The sequence below is a fragment of the Miniopterus natalensis genome, chromosome X (genome assembly GCF_054644295.1).
Source record: "Miniopterus natalensis isolate mMinNat1 chromosome X, mMinNat1.hap1, whole genome shotgun sequence".
NCBI lineage: Eukaryota > Metazoa > Chordata > Mammalia > Chiroptera > Miniopteridae > Miniopterus > Miniopterus natalensis.
This window is the reverse complement of record NC_142103.1, coordinates 54,703,440-54,724,294: the sequence shown is the minus strand read 5'-3', so window position 1 is coordinate 54,724,294 and position 20,855 is coordinate 54,703,440. Positions and strand designations below refer to the sequence as shown.

The window sequence follows — 20,855 nt, the reverse complement described above, 5'->3', positions numbered from 1 at the left end:
TAGCTGTTTCTGATGCTAGAGGGTAAGGGATGGCGAGAAGTAGGAATTCAACATATTTCTCCTTATGAATGCTTTCTTGTTTATAAAGATATTTGTTATTTATTTTATCATTTGACATTACTAATAGGTATGTTCCAGAGGTGGATTCAGTGGTCCAGAGGTGACAGAATGTATCTTCATTGATACTGTCAGCTAGAAAGGGAGTCAGAACTTGGATTCAAGTTTGCTGCTCCTTCCCTACCTCCTTCCAGTCAAGTTCTTTCAAGTATACTACATCACTTTAAAGGTGAGTAAACCAAGGCTTAGAAAAAGGAAGTCATTTTTTCTAGGTTGCAGAACAAGTTAGCAAATAGGCTTCAACTTTTAATAACCAACATAAAGAGCAAGAATTGACAAAGGATAGTGAGAGTACCAAAAATAAACTGTATTGGAAATTGCTAAACTGTACCTCAGTTTCTATTCTCCCTTCCTTTTATAGTAATAGAATCACCTAAGCTTTAGCTGAGCACATGGCTTCCAAACCAGAGATTACATTTCCCAAACTTTCTTGCAGCTGGGTATGGCCATATAAATAAGTTCAGGATAATGGAGTATGAGAGAAAGTGATGTATACAACTTCCAGGTCATCACCTTACAAACAATGCTGATTTTCTTGGACTTCTTTCTTCTTCCTTGATATCTGGGAATGATTATAACTGGAACAGACATCTTAATTCCAGAGATGAAAGCAAGTGTTATATGTGACTAGTTCATCTACTGGCCCTGAACTGCTCATGATTATACTATTATGCAAGCAAGAACTAAAATTCTAACTTATTTAAGCCACTCTATTTTTTTCTACTGTACAGTTTAGCCTGTTCCTTAATGACATTTTTTCAAGGAACAGCTGACCTTGGGGCAGTTCCTTGAGTAAGTTCTCTATAAAATTTAAATCTCAATAGAGGTGCTTCTGGCTAACCAGAGGAAAGTAGGTGAAGATTAAGAACACAAGGCTGTGGTTAAGATATTTTACTTCAGTCCCACAGTATAGTAGTTATAGAAGAAGCAATGAGTTCTATTTTACCTGCGTTTTAGTCTCTGTACCAGATTTGCTGGTATCTTATTAGGTGACTTTAGAAAAGTCTTTCTTTCTTTCTTTCTTTCTTTCTTTCTTTCTTTCTTTCTTTCTTTCTTTCTTTCTTTCTTTCTTTCTTTCTTTCTTTTCTTTCTTTCTTTCTTTCTTCTTTCTTTCTTTCTCTCTTTCTTCTTTCTCTCTTTCTCTCTTTCTCTCTTTCTCTTTCTTTCTTTCTTTCTTTCTTTCTTTCTTTCTTTCTTTCTTTCTTTCTTTCTTTCTTTCTTTCTTTCTTTCTTTCTTTCTTTCTTTCTTTTCTTCCTTTCCCTCCTTCCCTCCCTCCCTCCCTTCCTTTTCCTTCCTTCCTTCCTTCCTTCCTTCCTTCCTTCCTTCCTTCCTTCCTTCCTTCCTTCCTTCCTTCCTTCTTTCTTTTTTTCTTTCTTCTTCTCCTTCCTTCCTTCCTTCCTTCCTTCCTTCCTTCCTTCCTTCCTTCCTTCCTTCCTTCCTTCTTTCTTTTTTTCTTTCTTCTTCTTCTCCTTCCTTCCTTCCTTCCTTCCTTCCTTCCTTCCTTCCTTCCTTCCTTCCTTCCTTCTTTCTTTTTTTCTTTCTTCTTCTTCTCCTTCCTTCCTTCCTTCCTTCCTTCCTTCCTTCCTTCCTTCCTTCCTTCCTTCCTTCCTTCCTTCTTTTTTTCTTTCTTCTTCTTCCCCTTCCTTCCTTCCTTCCTTCCTTCCTTCCTTCCTTCCTTCCTTCCTTCCTTCCTTCCTTCCTTCTTTCTTTTTTTCTTTCTTCTTCTTCTTCTCCTTCCTTCCTTCCTTCCTTCCTTCCTTCCTTCCTTCCTTCCTTCCTTCCTTCCTTCCTTCCTTCCTTCTTTTTTTCTTTCTTCTTCTTCCCCTTCCTTCCTTCCTTCCTTCCTTCCTTCCTTCCTTCCTTCCTTCCTTCCTTCCTTCCTTCCTTCCTTCCTTCCTTCCTCTTTCTTTTTTTCTTTCTTCTTCTTCTCCTTCCTTCCTTCCTTCCTTCTTTCTTTTTTTCTTTCTTCTTCCCCTTCCTTCCTTCCTTCCTTCCTTCCTTCCTTCCTTCCTTCCTTCCTTCCTTCCTTCCTTCCGAATTTTAGTATCCTTCTTATCTGTAAAATGGTCCAAAGTCTCTAAAGTGTGACCACTTTTCTGAAGACTTACCTGTCCTTCTCAGACTGGTTGTGCCATTCCAGTTCCCAGCTCCTGTCAGGGCAATAGTCCCACTCTACCTCTTCTGCCATGATGTAGTAGATTCTTGCAGCTTGATAGTGTTGGCGAGAGGTGGCTTGGCGGCCAGGACACTGGGAGACACTATAGATTGCCCTCATCCCTGCTTCTCTATGGCTGCCTGCCTGGCAGTAAATCTCAAATATCCCTGATAAAGGAAGAAAGAGCAAAACCTGAATCAGAATATTCCTGTGAAGTACCTGGGGATTCCCTGCCTCTCTCTAGGCATACTGCAGAGGATGGGTAGATTCAGATAAAATTAATCTATGCATTATATAAAAATTATTACAAGTGTATTGAGAGCAATGAGTACAGAAGTTAAGTGTTCTAGCTCCAAATCTACACTGTCTGGGTTTAAAATTAACTCTGCCACTAGGATCACCAACTCCTCCCTGTTTATCCAGGACATTTTGAGTTTTAGCTCTAAAAGTCTCATATCCCTGGAAACTCCTCAGTTCTTAGCAAACTAGGATGTTTGGCTACTTTATCTGACACATTAGCTATATAACCTTGAAGGAATTTTTAAGCTACTGTATGTTTCAGTTCCCTTATGGTAAAATACGTATAATTTATTTACTTCATTGGGTTGTTATAGAATTAAACACAATAATATGTATACATTGATTAGCACAGTATATAGTAAACATTCAATAAGTGAAGCTATAAATAAGTAAATAAAACTGTAATAATTATTATTCCAAGGAAGGAATTGACCAACTAGTTGTCTGCATTTTCTACCAAGCAGCAAAGAAATAAAGATGGGCTTAAATAGATATATGAAAAGTGAACTCCTTGCTAAGTGAAATAAATCAGATGGAAAGGACATGAACCATACGATTTCATTCATATGTGAGATATAAAACAAAAAGCAACAAGTGAACAAGCAAAACAAACAAACAAACAAACTCATAGACAGAGACAACATTATGGTGGTTACTAGAGGGGAAGAGAGGTTGAGGAAAGATGAAGAGTGTAAAGGAGGTCAAATATATGGTGATGGAGGGAGACTAGACTATGGGTGGTGAGCATACAATGGAGTATACAGATATTGTATTACAAAGATGTACACCTGAAAATTATATAATGTAATTAACCAATGTTAACACCAGTAGATTTAATTAAAATTAAAAGGAATTTCTTGATCACAAGGATGCTTACACCAGAGATTTGAAATGGCCTTCCCTAGGTATTTACAATAACATGTTTGAAATAAGTCTTATGTTTCAGAGTTGTGGAGCTACCTGAACCTGATATCAAGCCCCAGGTTTTTATATCAAGGACACTAAGACTCATAGAATGTTAATCAGAAGCAGCTAACTTTCTTAGAATATTTTCTCATCATTTCTTTGTTCTCCACTGCCTATCTTATCACTACAAACACTTCTTTCTGACTTGTAAGGGCTTCTATGAACTAGCTCCAAATTATAAACCTAATCCCACTTCCCATTCTGTTCCAAATTCAACCAGGGCTCCAACTAAATCTGCCCCTGACTTCTCCTCTCACATATCTTGTTCCTTTGTTGGAATTTTCACTTATGTTGTTATTCCCTTTCTGAAATGTACCTACCCATACTCCCAACAAATATCTCTGAGAGCTCACTCATTCTCTAAGACCAAATTCACCTTTCATCTTTTCCAGGAAGCCCTCCCTGACTATTCTGGAATACACTGACATCTATATCATTGGCCTTTCTACTCCTAACATTTTTTACATCTAAGCCACATTGTTGAGCACCAACTGTTCCTCTTTATTTTTTCTTTCTTTCTTTTTTAAAGTATAGTTGATATACAATGCTACATTAGTTACATTAGTTTCAGGTGTAAAACAGAGTGATTTGCCATTTTTACCTTACAATTCTATTAGTGTATTAATTCTATTAATCTGTAACCATGCAGACATCATAATATTATTGACTATATTTCCCTTCACCTTTTTCACCCATCCTCTGCCCTTCAGGCAGCCATACTTTTGGTTTCTGTTTCTGCAAGTCTGTTTTTGTTTTGTTTTGTTTGTTTGTTTAGATTCTACAGAAACAGTCCTTTCCACTAGTTTCTAGATTCTTGAAAGAAAGAATATACTTTTTCTTTCCATATCTAACCCCAACTCTTCTATTTCCTTCACCTCCACATCTACACATCTATTCAATCAGTAAATCCTATCAGCTCTTCCTTCACAATTATTTTCTCATTTTCACTCTCACTTACCTGGTCAAAGCCACCATCACCTCTCACCTGGAACACTTTGAAAGTCTCCCAGTTGTCTGCTCTGTTGCTTCTCCTTCCCTTTTCAACAATTTTCCACATAAGATCCAGTATCACCTTTAACAAATGTAATCTAGAGCACATTGTTCCCTTGCTTTAAATACTTCATTCATAACCAGAATACAATTCAAATTCCTTAAAATAGCCTACAAGGCCCTACAACCCCTTGGCAAAGCTTTTGCCAACCTCTATGACCCCATGTAATGTCAATATTCTCCTAGCTCACTACATTCCAAACATACTGGCATTCTTTCTGACCTTTAAATAAGCCATGCTTTTTCCTACATTTGAACATTTTACTCACTGGTCTCTCTGTAATAGTTTGCTCAGTATCTTCATATAGCTCCTTTCTCCTCATCATTTAGGTCTGAGTAAATGTTACATTCTCAAAGAGGCCTTCCCTGAACACCCTCTCTAAAATAATCATTTTATCATATCATTGTATTATATTTCTTTCATGACACTGATCATAATCTGAAATTGTCTTATTATTTTATATATGTATTTTATGTGTTTATTTCAGATCTCCTCTCACAGTAACAATTATGTCTACCTTTGCCCTAGATTTAGCACATGAATGTTGTGCAATAAATGTGTTTAGAGAATAAATGCTTTTACAAATGAATGTCTGTATACACTGTCCAAAAGTCATACCTCAAGTATTGGTGTGAAGAAGAAAGTCTGATTATCACTGGAGGGGATGGGAGAAAATAGAAAACATTCTGGGAAAGGAATGTGACCTTGGACTAGCGTATCATCAGAGTTTTTTTCATACGGATATTGTTGCCCAAGCCACTTTTTAAAAAAAACACTCTTCTGCTTTGGTGTCTGAGTCTCCTCCTACCTCGTTGACTTATTATTTTCTGTCTCCTTATTCTGGCTTCTCTTTTCCCTCCTACCTCTTAAATGTGTATTTTTTCCTTAGCTTTTCTTTCCTATCGCTTTACATGTGTATGTACTTGAACAATGAGAACACCAAAATAGCTCTTTGTAGCCTGGACTTGTCCTCCAAGCTTTACATTTCTACTCACAACTACCTACTGTGAAACCTACACCACCTGAACTTCACCAGGAACTTAAAACTCAGTATATCTCCAAATGAGCGCTGTCTACCCAAATCTTACTACCCTGCTCATGTTTCTGTATTTGCTCACTTGGTTAATGACACCACATCTAGTGTACAAGCTAGAAACCACAGACATCCTTTCTTTTTGTGCAATACCTAGGCAAATCCTGTCATCTCTCTCAAATATCCCTTAACTATGCTTATGCTTACCCTCCCTATTGCTTCCACCCATCAGCAGGGCTCTCATCTCCCCTTGCAAGAGCCTCTTGTTCTGCCTCCCCTTAAACCTTACTTCTTGGTATTCCTCAAGAGAGCAGCTATTACAGTTTTGCATGAGATTATTTTTCATTGCTTAAAACTATCCTACACATGGCAGAAAGTTTTAGCATCTCTGACTCCCACCTTCTAAATGACAGTATTACTGTCTCCATATTCCCAGTTATGTAGCAACTAAAAGCACCTCCAAACATTTCCAAACTTCTTTTAGCATACTACCTTGAGTTGTGAGACACTGAATCAAATAAGTCTATGCAATATTCTCCAGGTAGACAGTTTCCAAGCCACTGCCTATATTGTTCATATTGTCTATAATGCCCTCCTCACACCCATTCCCTTTCTCTGCCTGGTGACAGTTTGCTCATCTTTAAAAGGTCAGTTTGAATGTCTGCTTTCCCAGGGAAGCTTCACTCCACAGTACAGGCAGAATTTGTTATAGCTTCCTCTGTGATACCATAGCTCTTGACAGATACCATTGTCATAGACTTATGAATACTGTTTACATACATATCTCCCATTCACACTGTTAGCTGCCTGATTTATCCTCACATCCTTAGCATGCAGACCAATAAGTGGAAGAAAACAGATATTTACTATGTTTTGGGGAAATGCAACTGTAATAGAAAAGGAAATTTTTAATAAATTAGGAAGAAAAAAGAAGGAAAAATTAAAATAAAAGGAGAGAGAAAAGAAAAGACAGATTGAAGATGAAGGAGAAAAACAAACAAACAAAACAGGATGGAGGTAAAAGGAAAAAAGAGAAAGAAAGATAAACAAAAATAAAGAGGAGATCCAATATGGCGGCGGACTGAGTGGAAGCTACATTGACACTCTCCTGAGACCAATCTGGGTTTACAACTAAAACAGAAAAATCATCCTGAAAACCAACTGAAGACTAGCTGAAGAGCACCCTCACAACCAAGGAGGAAAAGTGGAGATGGCATAGAGACTGGTAGAAAGTGCAGGCGTGAGAGGGCTGGCTGGGCTCCCATAGGCAGCAGCTGAAGGTCTGGAGGAATATTTCCACCTGTGGGGGGCTCCCACTGAGAGCTCTGGGGCCTATACCCCAGGCTGGGCTTCCCAGTCAAGAGCACCAGAACTGAGAAAGGTGCCCATATAAGATCTGGCTATGAAAATCAGCAGGGTTTCTGTCTGCTAGGGAGAGGTGGCTGGAACTACAGGCACCCTCTTAAAGAGCCAATGTACAAAGTTTCCCGTGGAGCCACTCACCTGGGCTCCAGCAGAAGGGGAGCAAAATGTACTGGAAATCTCTGGGGAGAATCTGGGGTTGTGGGCTCTGGAGAGTGAGATTAGGGGACACCCATCTGGGTTCCTGGGCCGAGCCATTCCCTCTGTTTTTTTGTTTTAGTTGACATATTTCTCAGGTGGACAATTTTTAGCTTTTGCCTGAAGGGGGAAGCAATTGCCCCAACTGCTGGAGAGCCTTTCACCCTGCTCAGAGGAGTATCTACAGCCTGAGACTAGTTAAGAAACTGATAACAACCCCGCCCCACCCTGTGGAGCTTGTGCAGCCTGAGGCTCATTAAGAGAATCAGATTAATCAGTCTGCAGGCAGAGGCAGACCTGAGTGCTATGAGCCTTTGCCTGATCTGCTTCGGAACCCAGGCCTTGAAAAGCAGACTTTGGTCTGCATCTTGGTCCTGTCCAAATGCACCCAGCTCCAGCAGAGGAGACCTCTAGCCTAGTGTTGTTGATAGCTCCAAACAGGGTACTCGGACGAGTCACAAACTGCGTCTGACATTGGCCTGTACCAGAGACCCTCCAAAGAGACTGAGAACCCTAGAAGGCCTATTTAATACTTAGGAAAAAAACCCAAAAGGTAGCTAAAATGGGAAGACCAAAAAACAAGCTCCAAATAAAAGAATAAGAGAAGTCTCCAGAAAAAGAACTAAATGAAATGGAGGTAAGCAAGATTTCAGATACAGAGATTAGAATACTGATTGTAAGTATGCTCAACAGCATGAAAAAAGATATGGAACTATGAAGGACATTAAGAATGACATAGCAGAAATAAAGAATACATTGGGGGAGGAAACAAGATTGCGGCATAGGTAACAGCTGCACCCGCTGCTTCCCAAAACCACATCAAAATTACAACTAAAATACAGAACCACCATCACTTAGAACCTCCTGATATCTGGCTGAACAGAAGTCCTACAGCCAGGGAACTGAAGAAGCACCGGTAGGAGGGACAGAGACGTGGCTGGATTGGGGCTGCATCACGGAGATGCAGCCATGAGCCCACACCCAGTGCTGCGGTTTAAATCCAGGAAGGATATCTTGGAGGTGGAGATTTTCCAAAGGAGTGAGGGGTCCCAGCCCCACATCAGGGCCCCTAGCTCAGGGCTTCAGGGCTGGGAAGAGAAATTCCTATAACTTCAGGTGGAGAAAACCAGCAGGGACTCTTGCTGAGGGCCCTAGAGAGTGCACAAGCCCCAAGCTTTCCTCTTAAGGGGCTCATACATGGGCTCACTCAGACACGCTCCCTCTGAGCTCCAGCACCAGGAAACAGCTTAAAAGGAACATTGGGACACTTGGGTAGCAACTAACCTGACTGAAATTAGGGCAAGAGCTGGTGGGGCAGCTTCCTCCCAGACAGAAGACCTGCCAGAGGCCATTGTTCCTTTGGCGAGTTCTCCCCTCACACAACCAACAGGCAGGCACCATATTTGAATCTTCAGCACCTGACTCACAACTTTGGCCCCCACCCCAGTGATTTCCCAAGACTCTGCTCCTCTGCCCCTGCAAGCTGAGCCAAGCCATTTCCAGTGGCTTTTCTGTGCAAGTGGCCTCTCGCGCCTTATGCTTAAGACTTTCCTAAAACCTCTCAAACAAGCAGCAGTATGCCCCAAACAGCTTGATAAGTGGCCCCAGGTCTGGCACAAGTGGCAGCCTGCATTGGCTCATAGCTTGGACTCTCCTGGACACCTCCAAGCCCAGCACAAGTAGCAGCCAACTACAATCTGCTGTGTAGCTCATGCTTAGTGGCCCTGGGCAAGGCACGGGCAGAGGCTGACTTTGCAACTCCAGGGAGGCCTCAGAGATAGTGCACCTGGTGGTCAGACTCAACCATGCTGGACTATAACCCTACCACATCCACAAGTGACACACTCAAGGAGCACACTTGGTGAACACCAAAGCTCCACTGAAGTAAATCCTACTCCATAGGGGTGTCTCCAGCACAGCAGCTCTTTGGCTGTAGTTGCAGCTGGTCCTCACAGCACATAGGTCTGGGGGTCAATTCCTCGCAATGATGACAACAGCAAGCAAGGCTCATCTACAGCAGGAGAGTGCTCACAGCCCACACAGGGGAACACCTAGAAGGCTCAGCTCAGGTGACTGGGGAGGCTGAGCCACTGGACCCTATAGGACACCTACTACACAAAGCCACTCTATAAATTCCAGGAGACATAGAAGCTCTACCTAATATATATAGAAACAAACACCTGGAAGCAGCCAAAATGGGGAGGCAAAGAAACATGTCACAAAGGAAAGAACAGAAGATATCCCTGAAGAGGAACTAAATGAAATAGATCCAAGAAAGCTAACAGATACAGAGTTCAGAATTTTGTTTATAAGGATGCTCAACCATATTAGTAAGAGTATGACGAAAACAAGTGAGACCATCGATGACATAATAAGAAACCAACTTGAAATGAAGGCTACACAAACTGAAATGAAGAATAATTTACAGGGAATGAACAGTAGAGTAGAGGATGCTGAGAATCAAATCAGCAATTTGGAACGTGAGAAAAACAACAACACCCAACCAAAGGACAAAAAGAAAAAAAGAATTCAGAAATAGGAAGATAGTATAAGGACCCTCTGGGACAACTTCAAAAGGCCCAACATTCATATTATTGGGGTTAAAGAAGGAGAAGAAAGAGAGCAAGAAATTGAAATCCTATTTGAAAAAATAATTACAGAAAACTTCCCCTACCTGGGGAAAGAAATAGACTTATAAGTCCAGGAAGCACAGAGGGTCCCAAACAAGAGGAATCCAGAGGGGCCCACAGCAAGACACATTATAATTAAAATGCCTAAGGTTAAAGACAGAGAATCTTAAAAGCAGCAGGAGAAAAGCAGTCAATTACCTACAAGGGAGCACCCATATGACTATAAGCTGATTTCTCAACAGAAACTCTGCAGGCAAGAAGGGAGTGGCAAGAAATATTCAAAGTGATGAAAAACAAGGAACTACAACCAAGATTACTCTACCCAGCAAAGCTATCATTTAGAATTGAAAGTCAGATAAAGAACTTCTCAGACAAGGAAAAACTAAGGGTTTATCACCACCAGACCAGCACTATAGGAAATACTGAAGGGTCTTCTTTAAGAAGAAGCTAATGAACAAAAGAATCTGATGAAGTAAATAGATTCAGAGACAGTGACGCATATAACAGATAATCATATTTCAGAGGAAAGAGGGAAAGGGGGTGGAGGTTGGGAAGAGATTAACCGAAGAAATTATATACATATATGCATAACCCATGGACACAGTCAATAATGGGGTGAAGGCCTGGGGAGGGGGTTGGAGCAAGGTGGAGGGGGTCAATTGGAGGGAAATAATGGGACACCTGTAATACTTTCAACAATAAAGATAAATTAAAAATAGAAAAATAATACATTGGAAGGAATAAACAGCAGATTAGAGGAAGCTGAGGATCCAATTAGTGAATTAGAAGTCAGGGTAGAAAAAAAATCACTCAATCAGAAACACAAAAAGATAAAACAATTAAAACACAGGAGGACAGTCTAAGGGAGCTGTGGGACAACATGAAATGTAACAATATTCACATTATAGGAGTACTGGGGAGGTGGAAAGTAAGCAGGGGTTAGAGAACCTATTTGATGAAATAATGGCAGAGAACTTCCCTAACCTGGTCAAGGAAAAAGTCACACAAGCTCAGGAGGCCCAGACAGTCCCAAGCAAGGAGAATCCAAAGAGGCCTACGCCCAGACACATCATAAATAAAATGCCAAGAATTCGAGACAAAGGGAGACTCTTAAAGTAAGCTAGTGAAAAGCAATCTGTTACCTACAAAGGAGCCCCCATAAGGTTGTCAGCTGACTTCTCATCTGAAACTCTATAGGCCAGAAGGGAATGGCATGAAGTATTCAAGGTAATGCAAAACAAGGATCTGAAACCAAGACTAGTCTCTCTATCCAGCAAGACTATCATTCAAGACAGATGGTGAAATAAAGAGCTTCCCAGACAAAAAACAAAAACAAAAATAAAACTAAAGAAGTTTATCGCCACCAAACCAGCACTGCAAAAAAAGTTAAAGGAATTGCTATAATTAGAAGTAGAAATAAAGAGAATGAGAAGCATAAACATAAAGAAATAAAATGGCAGTAGATAAGTATCTTTCAATAATAAGTTTAAATGTAAAAGGATTAAATGCCCCAATAAAAATATATAAGGTGGCTGAATGGATAAGAAAACATGACCCAAATATATACTGTCTACAAGACACCCACCTCAGAATAGAAGACACACCAAGGATGAGAGTTAAGGAATGGAAAAATTTTTTCCATGCAAATGGAAATGAAAAAAAAATACTGGAGTAGAAATACTCATATCAGACAAAAGAGACCTCAAAATGAAGACCATAATAAGAGACAAGAAATGTCATTACATAATACTAAAGGGATCTATCCAACAAGAGGATATAACCTTGATAAACATATATACACCCAGTATAGGAACACTTAAATTTATAAAAAAAAAAACTTCTAGAGGACTGTAAGGGAGAGATTAATAGCAATACAGTCACACTAAGGGATTTTAACACCCCACTAACTACACTGGGTATGTCATCCAAATAAAAAAATCAACAAGGAAACAGTGACCCTAAATGACACACTGGGTCAGATGGATTTAATTTACATTTACAGGACATTATACTCCAAAGCTACAGAATATATACTCTTCTTAAGTGCACATGGGGCATTCTCAAAGATAGGTCATATGTTAGTACACAAAACAAGTCTACAAGTTCAAGAAGACTAAAATCATATCAAGCATCTTCTTGGACCACAATGGCATGAAATTAGAAATCAACCACAGTAAAAACACTAAAAAACATTCAAACACATGGAGGATAAAAAGCATGTTTTTAAACAATGAATTGATTACCAAAGAGATCAAGAAAGAAATAAAAACTTCCTGGACACAAATGGAAATGAACACACAACTCAAATTCTAGGGGACACAATGAAAGCAGTCCTGAGAGGGAAGTTTATAGCACTACAAGCCTACCTCAAAAAACAAGAAAAACTTCTAATAGAATCTCTAACCCTACGACTTGAAAACTTAGAAAAAGAACAACAAGAAAAGCTTAGAGTAAGTAGAAGGAAAGAAATAATAAAGATCACAGCAGATAAATGACATAGAGACTAAAAAATCAATATAAAAGATCAATGAAACCAAGAGCTGGTTCTTTGAAAAGATAAACAACACTGATGAATCTTTAGCCAGACTCATCAAGAAACAAAGAGAGAGGACCCAAATAAACAAAAACAGAAATGAAAGAGGTAAAGTAACAACAAACCCAACGGAAATACAAAGGATTGTAAGAAAATACTATGAACAACTATATGCCAACAAGCTAGATCACCTGGATGAAACAGACAAATTCCTAGAACAATGCAACCTTCAAAAGTCAATCAGGAAGAGTCAGAAAACCTGAATAGGCTGGTAACTGCTGATGAAGTTGAAGCAGTAATCAAAGGTCTCCAAGCACACAAAAGCCTGGGTCTGGATGGCTTCACAGGGGAGTTTTACCAAACATTCAAAGAATTAACACCTACCCTCCTCAAACTATTTTTAAAAAATCCAAGAGGAAGGAACACTTTCAAACTCTTTTTACAAGGCCAGCATTAGCCCGGTTCCAAAATCAGATAAAGACACTACAAAGAAAGAGAACTACAGGCCAATATCCCTGATGAACATAGATGCTAAAATCCTCAACAAATCATTAGTAATCAGCTCCAACAATATATTAAAAAAATGATACACCACGACCAAGTGAGATTTATTCCAGGGTTGCAAGGCTAATACAATATTCACAAATTAATAAATGTGATACATCACATAAACAAATTGAAAGGCAAAAATCACATGACCATATCAATAGATGCAGAAAAAGCATTTGATAAAATCCAACACCCATTTTTTATAAAGACCCTCAGCAAAGTGGGAATAGAGGGATCATACCTCAACATAATGGAAGCCATATATGACAACCCTACAGCCAACATCATATTCAATGTGCAGAAACTAAAACCATTTCCCCTAAAAACAGGAACAAGACATGGGTGCCCACTTTCACCACTTTTATTCAACATAGTACTGGAAGTCCTACCCACAGCAGTCAGACAAGAAGAAAATATAAAAGGCATCCAAACTGGAAAGGAGGAAACAAAACTGTCATTATTTGCAGATGATATGATTTTGTGCCTAGAAAATCCTAAAGACTCCACTAAAACACTACTAGATTTAATAAATGAGTTCAGCAAGGTAGCAGGATACAAAATTAACACCCAGAAATCAATGGGATTTTTATACACCAATAACGAGCTCTCAGAAAGAGTAACTAAAAAAATACAATTTACCTTTGCAACTAAAAAAATAAGTTTCCAAAGAATAAACTTAACCAAAGATGTAAAGGACCTTTACTCAGAAAACTACAGGACACTAAAAAAAGAAATAGAGGAAGATATAAACAAATGGAAAAATATACCATGTTCATGGATTGGAAGACTTAACATCATTAAAATGTCCATACTACCTAAAGCAGTTTATAAATTCAATGCAATCCTTATTAAAATACCAACAGCATATTTCACAGACCTAAAACAAACACTTTGAAAGTTTATATGGAACCAAAAAACACCCTGAATAGCCACGGCAATCTTAAGAAAGAAGAACAAAGTTGGAGGGATCACAATACCAGATATCAAGTTATACTACAAAGCCACTGTAAACAAAACTGCCTGGTACTGGCACAAGAACAGACATGAAGATCAGTGGAACAGAACAAAGAACCCAGAAATTTACCCACACCATTATGGTCAATTAATATTGATAAAGGAGGCAAGAACATACAATGGAGTAAAGACTGTCTCTTTAATACACAGTGTTGGCAAAATTGGACAAGTACATGCAAAGAAATGAAAGTAGACCACCAAATTACACCATACACAAAAGTAAACTCAAAATGAATACAAGACTTAAATGTAAGAAGTGAAACCATAAAAATCCTAGAGGAAAACATAGGCAGCAAAATCTCAGACATCTGTCATAGCAATATGTTTGCTGATACATCTCCTAGGGCAAGAGAAACTAAGGAGAAAATGAACAAATGGGACTGCATCAAAATAAAAAGTTTCTGAACAGCAAAAGAAACCTCAACAAAACTAAAAGGGAGTCCATTGTATGAGAGAACATATTTGCCAATGACACATCTGATAAAGGGTTAATGTCCAAAATCTATAAGGAACTCACACAACTTAACAAAAGGAAGACAAACAATCCAATTAAAAAATGGGCAATACACCTAAATAGGCACTTCTTCAAAGAGGACATATAGATGGCTAAGAGACATATGAAAGATGCTCAACATCACTAGTCATCAGAGAGATGCAAATTAAAATTACAGTGAGGTATCACTTCACACCTGTCAGAATGGCTACCATCAACAAATCAACAAACTACAAGTGTTGGCGAAGGTCGAGAAAAGGAAACCCTAGTACATTGCTGGTGGGAATGCAGACTGGTGGAGCCACGATGGAAAGCAGTATGGAGTTTCCTCAAAAGATTAAAAATTGACCTACCATTTGACCCAGTGATCCCCCTTCTAGGAATATATCCTAAGAAACACAAAACACCAATCACAAAGAACTTATGCACCCCTATGTTCACAGTAGCACAAGTCACAATAGCTAAGATCTGGAAACAGCCCAAGTGTCTATGAGTAGATGAGTGGATAAAAAAGCTGTGGCACATTTACACCACAGAATATTATGTAGCTGTAAAAAGAAGGATCTTTTATCCTTTGGCACAGCATGGAGGGAACTAGAAAGTATTATGCTATGTGAAATAAGGCAGTCAGAGAAAGACAAGTACCAGATGATATCACTTATAGGTGAAATATAATAAACAAAATAAACTGATGAACAAAATGGATCCAGAGACATAGAAGCATGGAACAGCCTGAGAGATCTCAGAGGGAAGGTAGGGAGGGGGGAGTGATTTGGGAGAGATTAATCAAAGAACTTATATGTTTATAAGTATAATCCATGGACACAGACACTTTTCTGGGGAAGGCCTGGGGGTGGGATGGATGCAGGGTGGAGGGGGATCAATGGAGTTAAAAAGAGGGCATCTTGCCTAGCCGGGTGTGGCTCAGCGGTTGAGCATCGACCTTGGATCCAGGCAATCAGGGTTTGATTCCCAGTCAGGGCACATGCCCAGGTTGCCTGCTCAATCAATGACTCTCTCATCATTGATGTTTCTATCTCTCTCTCCCTGTCCTTTCCTCTCTCTGAAATCAATAAAGATATATTAAAAAAAGAAAAAAGAGGACATCTGTAATATTTTCAACAATAAAGATAAAGAAACTTTAAAAATAAAATAAATAATAACAAAAACGAAGAAGGGAGATGAAAAAGAAAAAAGGCAAAGGTCAAGATGGGATAAAAATAAATGAAAGGAAAAGAAGGAAAGAAAAAAGCATGGAAGAGAAAAAAACAGAGAAGAGAAAAAAGAGCAGAAGTATAAATAAGAGAGAAGAAAAACAAAAAGAAAGTATGTAAGAGGAAAAAGAAACGTGAGAGACAAGAGGAAAAAGGTGAAAACATATATCTCTACCTTTTTATCTGCCACTTTTCCTGGATATTAACCTTTTGCGGTTGTTTGTCTACTCTCAGCCACCAAAGCTTTTTTACAGTTCTGGTCGTATGTCTGCTCTCAGCCACCGCAGCAAGGAACCATACAAATCTTAACTCTATTCATTCATGTATCAGTTCATAATTTCTCTTGTTTATCCTTCATAATCTTGCATGTTATGCATCACTGCTCTTTCAATGGAAATTAATTCCGACCAGTACGACACCCATGTCCAAATTTAATACGCCCGCAAAGGGTTAAAGCTCAGTAGTTCTGTTGGAAAAGTTGATGTATATTATACAGCATGATATTTTTAAACACAAAAAGTCATTTCTATTAAATGAAATATAGGCTTCCTAAAATTTATAAAATTTATAAAATTTTAAAGCACAGCGAAAGGAGTGTACAAAACTATCAACAGGCCCACACAACTGAAACACTTTTTTTTTTTTTGAGAACATTATGCTAAGTAAATAAGCCAGTCAGAGAAAGACAAGCACCATATGATTTCACTCATATGTGGCACTTAATGAAACACTTTTAACATTTTGCTGATTTTTTCTGGATATTTGTTTCTCTATTTTGTTAAGCATAATTGTGAGCCTCCAGCATACAGTATGTTGAATCTCCCTGGTGAAATTTCTAGACTTAAAACATCTGCAAAGCTGCTCAATTACATATGTACATTTACAGATCTCCATCATTACTCCTTTCTCTAGAATCCCAAAGCCAGATTCTGGTCCTGGATTTTCCATTAACGGTACTTTTGCCTGTCTATGGAGAGATACTCACAATGGTCTCTCTCAGTCTCAATCAGAGAGCAAACCCCAGGGGCAGAATAAAGGACACTTCAAATTCAAGATATCATTTAAGAGGAAGAATTAATAGGAGTTAATGGAGAATAGGCAAGAAGAAAAAGAAAAATATAGTTAACAAACCTGACTTGAACAAAGCATTTTTCCCTTTCAGGAGTCTAACCTGAACTAAGCATTTTCCCCTTTCAGATGTCTGTCTCTTCCTCCTATTAGTAAAGTAAAATAAGTGAACAGAGATTCTCTCAAAGAGTCTCTACCATTTCCAACATTCTACAACCCAAAAACTCTTCAGAAAGAAGAAAAAGTTTGAAAGGTCTGGAAAATGCAAAGGTAAGATGAATTCGGGCTTTTGCTTGTAAAATCTCAGGAATCTTGAAGAAGAGTGACCTTAAAAGCCTTTATTCTTATAAACTCATTCACCTTCTCCACTTGACAACACATCAGAATGTTTTTAAGCCATCTAAAGCCATCCTCCTTGGGCCTCAGTGTGGAACAAAAATAATTTCATTATCCAAAGTAAGGGTGAGCCGTGCGGTGGCAGATAGACATGGCTGGAGAGCGTGGCTAATTTTGTAGGAAGGAGGTTAAGCCTAGAATTTGGCTTTGGTACCAAGGATAGAGAGAAAGGTCTTCCTTATTCAGAAGTTCCCTACCCCAGGCCTCACTAAAAGTTCTTGCTTCTGTTATTCCTTTCAGCATGTTAATTATTGTTTCTAATTTGCTATCAACATAATAAAGGCCATATATGACAACCCCTAAGCTAATATGACACTCAATGTTGAAAAACTGAAAGCTTTTCCTCTAAGATCAAGAGTAAGACAAGGATGTCCACTCTCACCATTCTTATTCAACATAGTCCTGGAAGTCCTAGCCAGAGCAATAGGGCAAGAAAAAGAAATAAAAGGTGTCCAACCAGGGAAGCAAGAAGTAAAACTGCCACTTTTGGCAGATGACATGATTCTGTATACAGAAAGCCCTAAAGACTCCACCAAAAAACTATTAGAAACAATAAACAAATACAGTAAATTTGCAGGATACAAAACCAATGTACAAAAATCCATTGCCTTCATGTATACTAACAACAGAACTTCAGAAAAAGAAATGAAAAAGACAATTCCTTTTGCAATTGCAACCAAAAGAATAAAATACCCAGGAATAAACTTAACAAAGAACGTGAAAGATCTATATGCTAAAAATTGCAAAGCATTATTAAAAGAGATTGATAAAGACACAACAAAATGGAAAATATCCCGTGTTCATGGATTGGAAGAATCAACATAGTTAAAATGACCATATTACCCAAAACAATATATTGACTTAATGCAATCCCCATCAAAATACCAATGTAATTTTTTAAAGAAATAGAATGAGAAATCATCAGATTTGTATGGAACCACAAAAGACCCCGAATAGCCAAAGCAATCCTGAGAACAAAGCTGGAGGTATCACACTACCTGACTTCAAATTATATTACAGAACTAGGATAATCAAAACAGCATGGTATTGGCACAGAAAAAGACACACAGATCAGTGGAACAGAATAGAGATCTCAGATATAAAACTACATGTATATGGGCACATAATTTTTGATGAAGAAGCCAGAGACACACAATAGAGTAAAGATAGTCTCTTCAATAAATGGTGCTGGGAAAACTGGAAAGCCACATGCAAAAGAATGAAACTGGATTACAGTTTGTTCCCATGTACAAAATTTAACTCAAAATGGATCAAAAACCTAAATGTGAGACCCAAAACAATGTTACATAGAAGAAAATATAGGTACCAAACTGATGGACCTTGGTCGTAGAGAACATTTTATGAACTTGACCCCAAAGGCAAGGGAAATAAAGGCAAAAATAAATGAATGGGACTATATCAAACTAAAAAGCTTCTGCACAGCAAAAGAAACTGACAACAAAACAAAGAGGCAGCCAACCAGATGAGAGATGATATTTGCAAACAGTAACTCTGACAAAGGTTTAATTTCCAAAATATATAAAGAACTCATAAAACTCAACACCAAACAAACAACAAAATCAAAAAGCGGTCAGAGGACCTCTCCTAAGAAGACATATGAACAGCCAATAGATATATGAAAATTTGTTCAACCTCACTAGCAATTAGGGAAATGAAAATAAAACTACAATGAGATACCCCCTCACACCTGTTAGAGTGGCTATTATCAACAAGACAAGTAATAACAAGAGTTGGAGAGGTAGTGGAGAACAGGGAACTCTCATTCACTGATGATGGGAATGTAGACTGGTATAACCACTACGGAAAACAGTCTGGCAATTTCTTAAAAAATTAATAGAGCTACCATATGACCCAGCAATCCTTCTCCTGGGTACATACCTGAAAAACTCAAAAACATGTATTCTCAAAAATGTATTCACCCTTATGTTCATTGCAGCAGTATTCATGGTGGCCAAGACATGGAAACAACCAAAGTGTCCTGTGATAGAGGACTGGATAAAGAAGATGTGGTACATATACACGATGGAATACTACTCAGCCATAAGAAAGGATGAAACACTTCCATTTGCAACAACATGTATGGGCCTTGAGAATATCATGCTAAGTGAAATATGTCAGACAGAAAAAGCTAAGAAACATATGATTTCACTCTTAATGTGGGATATAAAACTGAAACTAGTGGACACAAACAGCAGTGTTGTGGTTGCCAAAGGGAACGGGTTGGAGGTGAAGAAGGTCCTAATATATGGTGATGAGAGAAGATTTTACTTTGGGTGGTGGGCACACAGTGCAATATACATGGAAACCCACACCTAAACCCTATATGATCATATTAACCAATGTCACCTAAATAAATTTAATAAAAAATAAAATAATAATTTGCTAACAACTCTCCCAGATCAAAAAATTATCCCAGGTAGATTGGCAAAAATGTGGATCCAGACTTCTGTGGAGACCAGCCTTATGTTAAATGTTTGTTAAACTCAGTGCCGGGATGAAATTACTAAATTGTCAAGGAGATTTGTTTTGCTTGGGGATTTTTTCCAAATATGAATGGAATTTACATAACTAAAATAAAATTTAATGGGAAACACTTGGAATTGACAGATTTTCCTCACAAACACTATTGCCATCTACTGCCTAGAAAAAGTATATACCCTAGGAACTGCAAAGAGAAATTACTGTTGTATATGAAATGTTAGACATAGACAGAACCTGAAGAAACATTCTAGTCAACTATCTTAATGAAGGAAAGACAAAAAGTAGGAGAGGGAGAGGCAGAAAGAGAGGGGAAAGAAAAAGAGGAAAGAAAAGGCAAGAAGGGAGGTAGAGGGACAGGTAGAGAGAGAAAATAAGAAATCCAGCTACAGAGAGAGGGAGTGATTTGACCAAATTTAAACAGCAAGTTACTGAAACAACCTGGACTAGAAGTTTCTGTGTTCCGATTCTTGGGTAAAACTGTTACAACACCCCCCACCTCACACGAGTTTGCAGGGATCCTCACAGAATATCAGAGTTGGAAGTGCTTATAGGTACATTTCATGGACCTCTCACCGCCCCTCCAAAGCAAGGACCATATCTATGGAATCTCTATGTGTCCAAGGGGCTAATGGCCAAGTCCACCCTCTGTCTATATAAAAATTGCCCTGATCCTGGGCAGCGCCCTTATTTATGCGGTTTTTCCAGAAAGAGCTTCCTCAGCTTTTCACTCTAATTTGCCTGCAGCTGAGACAATAATCCAAATAACCACAACATTGAGTGCACATTGAGGAAGCAGAAGACAAATGTGTTTTGAAATTTTCCAAAGGACCCTCCACTTGATTCTTCACCAGCCTCCCTCACCCAACCTGTTGCCCAACAAAGCCTCTCAGACTAGGGCCAGCTGCTAAGACACTTACCAGGGTTGTCAGGCTGCATGATGGCCATGGCAAAGGTGTGAGGAAAGAGCATGGCTGCACTCTTTCTCATTCCTTGAAACTGCACAGTGTTGCCCTGGAAAATGACTCCGTGCACATCAGTCTCTGTGCCCAGGCCGAGCAGGTGCCAGGCCACTCTGTCACCCTTGCACATGTCCAGCCTGGGCAGGTTAGAGAATAGAAACCCGTTAATGGCTGGAAAACAAAAACACAAGACAGGATGGGGAGATGAAACCAGACTGCTAGGCACTGGCCAACAGCATAGCATCAGTTCTGTAATATGGTTTCCCACAACTTTAAATTTTTGAGTTATCCTACACTCCTCTGCCTTCTTCCCT

General features: G+C 38.9%; 1 protein-coding gene across 2 annotated transcripts in view; it reads right to left on the bottom strand.

The window, feature by feature from the left end:
• HEPH (hephaestin) overlaps nucleotides 1-20,855 on the bottom strand; it is a 148,855-nt gene that overhangs the window by 89,676 nt on the left and 38,324 nt on the right. For both annotated transcript variants that reach the window (XM_087813456.1, XM_087813457.1), the window contains 2 exons: nucleotides 20,500-20,712; nucleotides 2,227-2,440 (listed from right to left, as the gene is read on the bottom strand). In XM_087813456.1, coding sequence (XP_087669582.1) covers nucleotides 2,227-2,440; nucleotides 20,500-20,712 — 427 coding nt within the window. The remainder of the gene's footprint in view (nucleotides 1-2,226; nucleotides 2,441-20,499; nucleotides 20,713-20,855) is intronic.